The sequence below is a fragment of the Erpetoichthys calabaricus genome, chromosome 8 (assembly GCF_900747795.2).
Source record: "Erpetoichthys calabaricus chromosome 8, fErpCal1.3, whole genome shotgun sequence".
Taxonomy (NCBI): Eukaryota; Metazoa; Chordata; class Cladistia; order Polypteriformes; family Polypteridae; genus Erpetoichthys; species Erpetoichthys calabaricus.
In genome coordinates this window covers 73728819-73741009 of record NC_041401.2, presented here as the reverse complement: position 1 = coordinate 73741009, position 12191 = coordinate 73728819, and the positions used below count along the sequence as shown (strand labels likewise).

Genomic DNA, 12191 nt, shown 5'->3' with positions numbered 1-12191 from the left:
AAGCTAGAAAGAAGTATACATATTCATTTAAAAAAAATCCCCTACAAATCAGAAAGTACACAGAAATATTGGTTACATGTTTCACCAAGTGGGGCAGTGGCTGGGGAGACGACTTGATCAAAGTCACACAGCAAGTCATTAGGGTAGGGGTGAAGACTAATAGAAATAGTTTCAAAAACTGACCCCTTCCAGCTGAAACCATTTCTCCTGGACTTCTAACCATCTGTGTAGGGTGGCTTCAATGACTTGTAGCCTCCTCTGCCATTTTCCTACTTCATCTGCAAATGGGCCAGCTTCACTGTTCCTTTTCATCGCTTCCAGTGCCAACTGATGATGTTCAAGGTCTTCAAAGATGGCATTGGAGTTAGTCAAAAGCAGGATCTGGGTACTCTGTAGAGTGAAGGAATGAAAATCTTATTTTCTTTTTCATTGCAAAGCCTACTAAATCAACATAAAATGGCAGTGGATCATGCACAATAGCAAATCAAAACTATAATGCTGTACTGTATTATAAAAAAACAACTTACCAAAGGTACAATATAAGAAACCAAGATAAAGAAGTAATAATGCTCACTTCGTTTTCCCATGTAACTGTAGAATGAGTGCATAGTTCAAATATCCTGCTCATCCAGACCTCCTCACAGTTCTTCAGTCCACCTTCAACAGTTGCATCTTTTACAGCACGCTCAACAATACTCTTCACATGTTCAGTATGTTCTGTTGAAGCAGAAAAGACAGTGATACTACACAGCTTGGTGGTCACATCTCAAAATGTTTTGGGAGTTTTTTCACCCCAATACAGAAGAGCCAAGAGTACCTATGGCCTAACAGAAATTGGTGCCTTTAAAGGGAAAGAGAAAACCATAAACCAGCTATCTATCTGTTAATCATGCAAACCCTTAGCTTCATTTCACTTCTGATGTGACAAGGTGGACTCAGCAACCTCAAGGTTGACCCTGGCTCAGCAACACGGAAATAGTTATACTTATTAATTTTGTCCTTTCATATGTCAAGCATGCATGTGTGTATTTGAGTGCTGGTCCATGAGATATGGCATGTCCTATCTTGCATCTCCATATGTGTTTATTTTGATTTTGTGTAGAGCAGTAAAACTGTATGGGTACTGTGGTAGAGTCCAGTGTACTCAGGTATTACAAACCATTGACTTCCAAACCAAAAACACCCCACAGTCATCTATGAGGAACGTCTACCTTTAGAAGTTAAGTATAGCTAGCCATCACTATAGACTGGCTATCTAGAATGGGAAACCTGAAAAAAGAAAAGGGAAGTTGTGATCTTACGGTTTAATTTAATTCGCTCAACCAGTTCCTGACAAGTAGTGACGCTGTATTTGCTTCACCCCGAGAAAATGCTAAAATGTAGAAATGTTCAAGAATTTCAACAAACTCAGAACTGAAGTCAATGGGGAAGAAGAAACTGAACAAGTTTTGAGTGGTTTATAATAGTGCAGTGGTCTTCTAAGTATGCCTGAGGGCTACGGAAGTGTGTGCCAGCTATGTTGGGCCATTAATTGTGGTCAAAAAAGTGACCTGGGCAGTAAGGCAGCAGTACTAACCACTGTGCCACTGTGCCTCCAAGTTCTGCTCTGAGCCTTTTACCTCTCTCTAAGTGTTCTGAGCTGTAATGACTGTGACTAGAAACACCCACAGAGCCTGTGATGCTGCTGTTAAGTGTTATAAACTTGCAGGCTGCCCCTGTAACTACTTGATATGCAGTACATAGCAAGGAGCATAACATATGTATCCAGCACTGAAGACACAACATACAATGAATCTGTAGAGAGCAATGCAGTATCTTCCTAATATTCCCATTATGGTCAGGTAATGCTGCATTTTGTTTTGTTTAGTTTGTTTTTTTTTTGTTTTTTTTAAACAGATACAGTGTGCAAATCTGTTTATATTACCAATCAGGTAGTGAAATCACACATGCATGTATAGGTCATGAATTAATTATGCATCCGTGAAGTGTGAAGTGAAGTACATTTACAGTACACATGCATGAAATTTCTGGGCATATGCAATGCAAATCAGGCAGGCAGTGCAGATCGGGTATCGACAACACCATGAAACATTGCTGCTACTGCTTTGTAAAAATCACACTGGCCTCACAAAGCATAATAGGGTGCTGGGGAAAAAAAAGTTCACCTAAGTTGGTTGCACACTGAATTTTCAGGGAAAAATGTACAGAAAAAGGTTATTGACAAACCCAGCAAATTTGTTGTGTAAACACTTTGGTGAATTTTGCCGATCAACAATAATGACAAGTCATCTGAAATCTGTTAAAACGAGAAGTGTACTCTGATCATTATTATTGAAAAAAAGAGTAATTTATATTCCAAACAGACATGACCAGGTCATTGCAGAAGAACTCAGTCTGCTTTGTACAGCCGAGCCTAATCATTAATGGAGATACAGGACCTGCTTTCTGTGTGTTCCTTGGATCACAGATTACTAGTATCTAGCATTGTAACTCTGAGCTAGTCCAATAGAACAAATATTGTAACAACCCAGCATGTCTAAACCAATACAATTATGCTTGCAAGATTAGCAAGAGAGCAATTCTCTTTATCTGGCAATGAATCAACCTCATTTCCAGAAAAGACTATAAACGCCGACTATTACATTTTTAATTGTATCCCCTAGGCATATAAACAGTAATCTTAGGTGGAGTTTTCAGCCTGCTTCCATAGTGTTCACTTACTTTGTAGGCCAAGTGTCAGCAAGTCCCCCAGGGTCATTTGTCGCAGAGTTCCTGGAGTTACACGGAGTTGTCCCCCAGTATCACGGACAAGCTGCTTCCAATGCCTTGTTCTCATAGCAGGGTTCAAGAGGTCCTTAATCAGAGGCAAGGTCAGCTAAAAGAAAAAAAAACAGGAAACACAAATGGCAGAATATCATTAATAAAGCAGGGACGTAAAAACTTCCATATGTATGAGGTGAAAAGTCAGCAACTTCATACCCTGAAAACTGCATGTTTGCCTGTACTCGTAAAAGAAAATCTTTACCATATGAGAACATAAGTGATGTTTTAAATTCTGTCAGTTTCATCTCGCAGTAACTTGATAATAGTTCAATGAAATTTCAACAGGCTACAAAATAAGAAAATGAATACTTTTTAAATGTTTTTAAGGAAAAGAAAAAAGCTGAGGATAGATAAATAGATAGACAAAACTTTATTTATGCCCTTTTAAATAAATGGCAGACAGGCAGGCAGGCAGGCAGGCAGGCAGATAGATAGATAGATAGATAGATAGATAGATAGATAGATAGATAGATAGATAGATAGATAGATAGATAGATAGATAGATAGATAGATAGATAGATAGATAGATAGATAGATAGATAGATAGATAGTTGGCTAATCTCACAGAAAGTCTGCACTATTTTGAATTGAACATCAGCTGTGCACTGAGATCACATTTCAGCCTAACTTAACAATGGATGGTGGTTATGTGGGATTGGTGTGCTAAGAGATACGTTTTTCCTATTTTATGTATTTACTACCAAAAATGCTCCTCATTTAACCAAAGACTCTTTCCCTATTTACCTGCAGGTTTATTGAAATTCTCCTGGGTTACAGATGAGCCAAACTTAGTACACAAAATTAATTTTTCAAGGGAAGCAAACAAACACAAGGAAAAAAGAAATTGATTTACATTTGCATTCTGCTTCCATTTCCTGGTACAAGCCAGCATGTCTAAACCATGTCTAAACTATGTGCACTAGCTTCTCCTCTATTACAGGCACAAGGTTTTTCTCAAATCTGTAAAGTTTGAACAGGCTTCAAACTTTGGTCTGATTTTTGGAAATGTTTTACTTGTGCAGTTTATTTCTGTCATCAGCTTGTAAACAGGTTCATCAGACCTACCTGTATAACATTAACCGATTCCATGGTCCCGGTGTATACATCCCAGCCTTGCACCTTTCGTGAGAGAGACTTGATCAGGCTGAGCTGCTCCTCTGTGCTTTGGACAAGCTGGGCTGTGTCAATAACTTGCCAGGGTTGCATCTTCCAGCCATTTTGCTGTTTTCTAATCACTTCAACAGCCTGCCACATCAAGGTGAGATTCCTTACAGTGCTCTGACACCTAAGAGAGAAAACAGTTCAGTAAATGACGGCATATAAGAAAGTTAGCAGAAGTTTATGAAGTTCAGAGTAAGGACAGCAAGGTTTAAACATTATACGCTCTTATGAAACTTAAGTGTCATTAAAGAAGGTCCACAGAAAGCACACTAGCCACTGTAGTATCAGACCTCATGTACTATTTAGAATTATGTTGAGGCCTTATAGTCCACTGAGACACAAAGATTTAAAACCTAAAAAGGTTTTGAGCACTCTGATTTGAGAATACATTCAAATTTAGGCCTGAAGTTTGAGGCCTTAAACAGCCACTCAGGATTGTAGATTTTAGTCATCAATGATTATAGAAAATCTAGCTTCAGAACCCACTGGACTGACAGTGTCAAATTTAAGAAATGACTGAAAACAAGGAGTTTTTAACCAACTTAGGAATTTCAACAAAAATAAGTTGTTCCAGGACTGGGCCTCAGGTGTGGAAAAGGATGAGTGATGTGGGAAAAAATTACAGAATTGAAGAGCTCATTGAGAATGACCAAACTAAATATTCAATGACTTGGCTGCAAATAAGGCAAAACACCAGCACACAGTAATCACAGCACTATAGACGTCCAATTCACAACTACCAGTTGGCTTTGAGATGATTTACTTGATATTATGGAAGGAAACCAGAATGTTTGGGGGGAAAGGAAATACAAACACAAAGAACACAGTTCAGTTTACATTGTGTGAATCTGTAAAGTGCATCCCACACCCAAAAGACAAGTTCAAAAGACTTATTTTTTTCAGTTACTTTCATACAGCCTTTTTATCTACTTCCAATTTATTGCTACCTAATATAATTCTTTTCTTACTTTCTTTTCCACCTCCACTCCTCTCCAGATGAGCTTTGTCCTCCACCTCTCCCAACTTCAACTTACCTGGTAGAGGCAGAGTGTCTCCTTTTCAGGCCAGACCCAAGAGTATTCCTGTGTCAAAATATTTCCTCCAGGAAGAACTTTTTGGACAAGTGGAACCTCAGTGAGATAGGAGAGCCTCCTCCTGGCAGCTTCCTCCAGCATCATCCAAGGACCCCAGCAGTGCTGCCTATCTGGGACTACAGCTCCTACGTGTCCAAATGAGAGGGATGCTACCACCCAGCATTCTGAGGGAACATGCAATCCCAGGAGGCAGCTTCCCTCTGTCCTTCCATCACGTTAGCCACCCAACCTAGAAAGAAAACACTAACTACTCCAGCCTGGATATCAATCCATTCATTCCATGCTGTCAGTTCATTATAAGGGCTTTCCGGCCCATCCCTTCCTTCTATTGCAACAGTAACCGAACAAACCCAGTTTCCTAGAAGTGTGATGCAGTAACATTAACCACTGCCCTGTAAAAAGATACGCACATAAAATCAAAGGACATATAATTGGTGCTTAACTTACTCATTTAATGTGGCAAAGTCCACGATTGTGGCCTCAAGAAGCTCCTGCAGCTCCTTGAGATCTTTCGCTTCTTGCTGTAGACTTTTTACTTGCTTAGTGAACTTCTTAATCCTTACGTAGGCATTTTGAAGCAGGCAGTCTCTCATATAAACATCAGATACATCTATTTCATCTTTAAGTTGGTTAAGTCTTTCAGCAAAACTTAAGAGATCCTGTAGACAAAAAAACATTACCATAAACATGGTGAGTGGCATTTGTGCATCAATGATCCTTAGAGCTCTGTTATCTGCTGATAGGTGTCAAAGGCCAATCTCTTTCACTCCTACTATGGGTTTGCCTCATGAAAAATGCTTTGCAAGACCATGGGAATACTCACAAGCATCTGGCTAGGTGACGGACACTTGTGGTTTGTCCCAGTAGATGAAAGAAGTAACTCAATGCTCCACTGCATTGAAAGAGGAAAACTCTGATTGCTGTTGCCAAATTTACATCAAATCATTATTCAAGGTGGTCTGCCTTTTTAGACACAATGGACTTAATGCTTGAAAGGATACCATCTATTGACTCTGTATTCCTGGGAGACATTAACGCTTGCAAAGAAAATGATGGCGAAACCTGGAGGGGCATAGATGAGATTACCTGCCTGCGTGGTCTGAATCCAAGTAGTAAATTGTCATTGGATTTATGTTCTAGTCAGGAATTGTCCATAATGAACACTAGAGTAAAACAAAAGGGTGCTTATAAATGTACCCAATACCAGATTACCTTTAGACAAAGGTCAATAATTGCATTGTAATTATGTCATCTGATTGGAGGCTGTATGTTCTGAACTCTCTGATAAGTTGTCAACTGATCACTGTTCGATGGTGAACTGACTCAGATGGATGGTGCACTTGCTGAATGGACCCAAACAAGTAGTAAGGGTATACTAGGAATGATTAGTAAATACCTTTGTTCAGAATGAGTGCAAATCCTAAAGTGCTTCTCCTGTATCACAGGAGAGGTCAGAGATGTAAAGTTCCAATTGACTTCAAGACTTCAGACGTAAGTAGCTGTGACATTGGTGTCTGCCATGGTGGCTACCCTATGACTTGTTAGCAGACATCAATAGTAAGAAAAGTGGTCATATATAAGAAAATTTTTACATAATATTAGTAGGACCGGACCATCCAAAGATTTGACCGAAAGTAATGGACAGGCTAAAAAGGCACCAGTAACAGCAGTGGTGAAAGTGAGTTTGATGAGGCCATGGAGAATAACATTTGGAAAGCCTTGAAGAGGTTCTGGCTACCCATTCAAAGATTCAGGAAGATAAAGTTGAATATTGCCTGGGTTTTCATCATGCTCAAAGGGGGCACTTTGAGCAACCCCTTAACCAGAAGTCTTGGTGGTGATGGAGTCCACGTTTGTGGCTAAAGTTGCTGCAGCAATTAAAAAGATAGGATTAGACAGAAAATGCCAAAAACACAGGAAATTGTGGGGGTGTTTTGACTACCATGCCTCTTTAATGCTGCATGGAAGGCAGGAACAATACCTTGGGACTAGCAGACTGAAGATGTGATCTAAATTTTTAGAAAGGGATACAAGAGAGTGTATTCCAGTAACTAAGGAATCACACTCCTTGGCAACCTTGGTAATCCCATTTTGGATTAATGAAACAGAGAATACATCCAATGGTGAAAACTCTGATCCAGGGGAAATAATGCAGATTATGTCCTTGCTGCTTAATAGTTGACAGACACTTCATCCTTGCAAAAATATGTGAGGGATCATGGGCATTTGTCAATCCTGCCTAAATGTGTGTTGTTGATTTGGAAGAAGCTTAGACTGTTCTCCCCCATGGAGTTCTGGGGTCATTGCTGTATTTGCAGAGCAGGAGTTGTGTTTAGTGTGAGCATTGGATTCATCCAAGGGTATGTCTAATATTCCCACTGCGGTTAATGATTTTCATGAACAAGATATCCAGGCACAACTGAAGTGTGGAGGCTATCTAATTTAAAAAACCTAAAGGCTGCTGTCAACAAATAATGTTGTTCTTTTGGCCACATCTCACTGTGAAGTCTAGTGTGCAGTGGAATGGTTCACAGCTAAGTGTAAGATTATGTGGCTGGGAAGAAAATGAGTGCCTTCAGATCTGAGGTCATGGTCTGCTCCCTGACAAGAATGGTTTGTTCCCTGTAGGTAACTTGTGAGCGGGAGTCTTGTTCACAACTAAACTGTATAGGAGATTATGTGATGAACAAATAAATCAGAGCCACGGCAGTGGTTTTATGAATGGTGTACCAGAGAGTGGTGATGAAACGGGAGCTAAGTTCATGAACAAAGCTGTCAATTTACCAGCCAGTCATCATCCACATTCTCACTTACAGTTACAAGCTCTGGGTAGTGATTGAGAGACAATGACTGCAAGTACAAGATGACAAATTGTGGTTTGAGTATCTGGTTAGGATGCCCCCCGGACCATTCCATTGGGGGTTGTACAGGGCACAGTCCAGAAGGAGAAAGCAGAAGGGAAGACCCAGGACACACAGATTGAAGAAGTGGCTGGGATTGGATTGGCCTGGCCTGGTCAGCTCAACACAGCTTAGTGTGTTGCCACTACAACCCTCTCAATGAAAACTGGGACAAAAAATATGATGATAACTGCATGTTTCCCATGTCATAAAAACTCAGTAGAAATCTGCAAACATTGACATAACAGAAAAGTCAAAAGGCAAAGGGGAAAGGGCATCTGGAAAAACCAATAAAGGCTGTGTGTAAACTCACAAAGTGAGAGGATGAAGGCAGTGGTGGTTGTTTATTTTTAGTGGAAGCCTTACAATTCTGTGGTGCAACCTAAAGCCCAGTTCTGAGACAGCAAAGTAAAATATACAAAAGATTTATAAACCTAATTTAGATGGAATAGTCACATTTAAATTATAATAAAAAGGTATTCTGCTGACATTTGAGCAATACTCTATCCATCCATCCATTATCCAACCTGCTATATCCTAACTACAGGGTCACGGGGGTCTGCTGGAGCCAATCCCAGCCAACACAGGGTGCAAGGCAGGAAACAAACCCCGGACAGGGCACCAGCCCACCGCAGGGCACACACACACACACACACCCACACACCAAGCACACACTAGGGACAATTTAGGATCGCCAATCCACCTAAACTGCATGTCATTGGACTGTGGAAAGAATCAATACTCTAGTGACAAATTTTACAGTGAAAGGCCCACCTTATTGATTCTCTCGGATTCTTGGTGAATCTTTGGACTAAGGCGCTGTTTTGCCAGTGAGATCTTGGTTTTCAGATTGTTCCAACGGCTAGGGATTGCCTTGAACAGAGCCTGGATTTCCACCGGGAGTTTAACATCATATTTTTCAAGCAATTTTAATGTTTTTTGCATAACAAAAAACTGCCCTTCCATTTCTGTTTGTTTTGCAGACACCTTGAGAGGGAAAAAAAAAAAACAGTCATAAGCACATTTGATTGCATGTATATTTATCACTTGTATGTCACCAACATCAGAAATGAGGCTCAGAGCATAAGTGTAAGTTAAATCCACCACCAGAGAGGGTTACAGCACCTTTCAAGATAGGCTGGTCTTGTTTTGTGGAGATGGCAAAGTCAGAAAGGAACACAAATCCTTCTGTATTCCTCTTTCCTTCCATAGACACTTACACAACTCCATACACAGCCACAATTCAATATAAAGGCATATTCTAATGTTGGGCTGGCTGAAGTGTCTTTACATTACCTTACAAACCAATCTTAAAGGGGAAAGCACGGTGGCATAGTGATAGCACTGCTGCCTCACAGTAAGGAGACCATGCTTGGCATCCTGGGTCCACCCTGCATGAAGTTTGCATGTTCTCCCTGTGTTGGCATGGGTTTCCTCCCTCGGCCCAAAACCATGCAGGTTAGTTGGATTGGTGAGGCTAAATCTGGACTAAGGAGCTGTTTTGCCAGTGAGATCTTGGTTTTCAGATTGTTCCAACGGCTAGGGATTGCCTTGAACAGAGCCTGGATTTCCACCGGGAGTTTAACATACACTATGGCTAAATTGGCCATAGTGTATGATTTGGGTGTGTATGTGTGTGTGTGTGTGTGTGTGTGTTTGCTCTGCAATGGACTGGAACCCTGGTTTTTTCCTGCCTTGTGCTCTGTGCTAGCTGGGATATGTGCAATCACCCCCTGTAACCCTGTTCAGGACTAAGCGTGTATAAAATGACTGACCAATCTAAAGGAACTCTCCTAGCCAATACAAGTGTTTACTCAAAGAAACCAATCAGGGGTGCCTAAATATATTGTTATGGAATAGAAGAAATGACCTAGCCCCTCATCTAATGAAGTTAGATGGAAATTGATAATCTTAATGATTAGTCAAAAAGGTTACATTTCCACTCGCTTTTGACAAGAATACAAAGCATCTAATAAGATACAACTGACCTCATTGAAAAGTCGCATCATGCTCATAAAAAACCCTGTGTCCCTCTCTTCCCCTGTGATACCCTCAATGTGAGGCTCTGTCCTTTTCAGAAAAGCATCCAGACTCTTCAGGGTATCTGTCACCTAGAACAAAGGGAACAAGCTGCAGCTATTCATTATGTACTTAGAGACGAAGTGAAAAAAAAATGGTTTCTGCGGACTGAGGCTACATTTTTAAAAGGTAACTATCTTTCCCCATACTAACATTTTTACATCATTATTGAAAGCATCTCTATACACATTAAAACAACTGGAAAAAGCATATGATGTGGTCATCTGCTGACACTGGGCATGGAATTTTTACCCATAAACAGCTTTTTTTGGAAGTGATGGTAACATTGCCAGCTACGGGATTTATAGCAAAATTGTAGCAATCAGTAAATTATTTGCTTTTTGCACAAGTATGCAGCATTCAAACTATACAAAGTGCAATTTTGATGAATACAGGTAAGCAAAACAACACACGCCATGGAAAGCAACTCTTCCATGCCTGTTTTTTATCCAGGAATAAGACATTGTAATGAGCGTGATCCAATCGGGGAAGGGCTATTTAAGCAAAAACAGATCAGAGCATGAATGGAATCTGCGTTTTGAAAAACCTAGATTTTCGTCCATTCACACCATAACACGGAGGCTGCATTTTCAGAGGTATATTGCTCTGGAGAGCATTTTTAGAAGTCTCCATTTTAGGAGGATGAAAACACTGGGGTAGTGTGAACAAATGATTAAAACAGAGAGTAAGGTACCTGTTTTTAAACAAAAATGCAGCCGTGTGGATGGGGCCCGAGTATATCTCTATATTACAGCAGCACTGACAGCCCCTTATACCATCTGTATATGTGTAGGGTGCATTCAGTATGGCATTGACTTTTTGGTTCTTTATATTATTAGCCCATCAATGCTATCATTAATTTTTGCCATCACTCTGCCATATTGTCGGCATATTTTCCTATCATATGGCATGCCAACAAACTGCACTTCTAATTGACCCTACAAGTCATTATTTTGCAACATGCATAGATTCAAATTTGACTTTCTTCTGCGACAACTAATGTCACCAAATAATTAAAACCCCTAAACTTAACTTTTAAGCTACTAAATTGCTGGTTCACATCACTTCACCATACTCTAATTACTAAAAATATAAATAGACACTATATAAACTCTTTAGCCCCGTACTTATGAAATACGTCAGGATGGACAGCAGTACTAGTCTAAGGCAATATGCTGCAGTAAAATAAAGTTTGTGCTTTTGTTTTTATTGGTCTTACTCAATACTGGATCTCTTGGGTTTCAAATTTTACCTTGTCCGTTAAATATCTGGCAAATGTCCACATCCACTTAAATGAATATGACAGCAATATTTGCTTGATGGGCCGAAAGTCAACTTGAATCCAGCCGATGTCTATCCAGTCCTGAAGTTTAGATATCTTGTCTTGGTCAATCTGAAAGAAAAAGATTCATCAATCTAGCTTACTGGGGAGATCTCAAAGGTTCAGGTATGACCATTTCTTATTCCATATTGAATAAATGAAGGAACACACAATTTTTTGTGAACATTCAAGTCCTTGAAAATATCCGTGCCCTCAAGTATATGAATGCAGTGTCTCTCATGGCTATAAAACTAAACTCGTATCAGTGACTCATGTGACTCTGAGAAAGCCACATAAACTCACTGGGTTTTAAGTTTTGGAATAGGTGCATTAAACTCCAGTGGTAAAGATCAGATTTTATGGTCATTTTTAGGCCAGTGCTGCTACTGCCATGGTAAATCTTTCAAATTAACACACAAGAATCCCCAGGAGTACAGTGAGCATATTATGGAGTGTAGAAAAAGACCAGAGTGTCAACAATTTGAACAAAGGGGCCAGACCTGATTCTCAGCAGAACAAGGGCAGTAGTAAAACCTTATCTTAAAAGTACAGTAATATACAACTAATTGAAAGTCATTAGCATACCCGGTGGGCAGAGAGTTCAGCATCAAAATCCTCCAAAAGGGAAACTTCTGCATTTGGTTTGGCATCTGACGGCATTAGGAAGGCTCTTTCAGCTTCAATCAACAATGTGCTCTGGGACCTCAGGCTGCTGCTCTGTCTACTAAATGATCTAAACCAAAAATGATCAAGAGGCCATTAGATTCATCAAAAATTCAAGAGCAATATGTTCCAAGTCCATTTAGATGGTAA

At 40.0% G+C, this 12191-nt stretch overlaps 1 protein-coding gene across 1 annotated transcript; it reads right to left on the bottom strand.

Moving 5' to 3' along the window:
* Positions 1–171: 171 nt before the first annotated feature.
* LOC127529005 (dynein axonemal heavy chain 11-like) lies at positions 172–11771 on the bottom strand. Its single transcript, XM_051931236.1, has 9 exons — positions 11766–11771; positions 11310–11450; positions 9967–10089; positions 7863–7928; positions 5526–5737; positions 3889–4108; positions 2722–2875; positions 575–717; positions 172–390 (listed from the first exon to the last, which is right to left on the bottom strand). The coding sequence occupies exons 1-9, from the start codon at positions 11769–11771 to the stop codon at positions 172–174; spliced, it is 1284 nt and encodes a 427-aa protein (XP_051787196.1).
* Positions 11772–12191: the final 420 nt, after the last annotated feature.

What these genes read in the sequence shown, in the direction of transcription:
- LOC127529005 (XM_051931236.1), bottom strand. An exon ending in TGATGCGACTTTTCAATGAG is followed by an intron (nt 7,929 to 9,966) that starts GTCAGTTGTATC and finishes TTGTACTTGCAG; the next exon opens with TCATTGTCTCTCAATCACTA. An exon ending in AATCGGTTAATGTTATACAG is followed by an intron (nt 2,876 to 3,888) that starts GTAGGTCTGATG and finishes TTTTTCTTTTAG; the next exon opens with CTGACCTTGCCTCTGATTAA.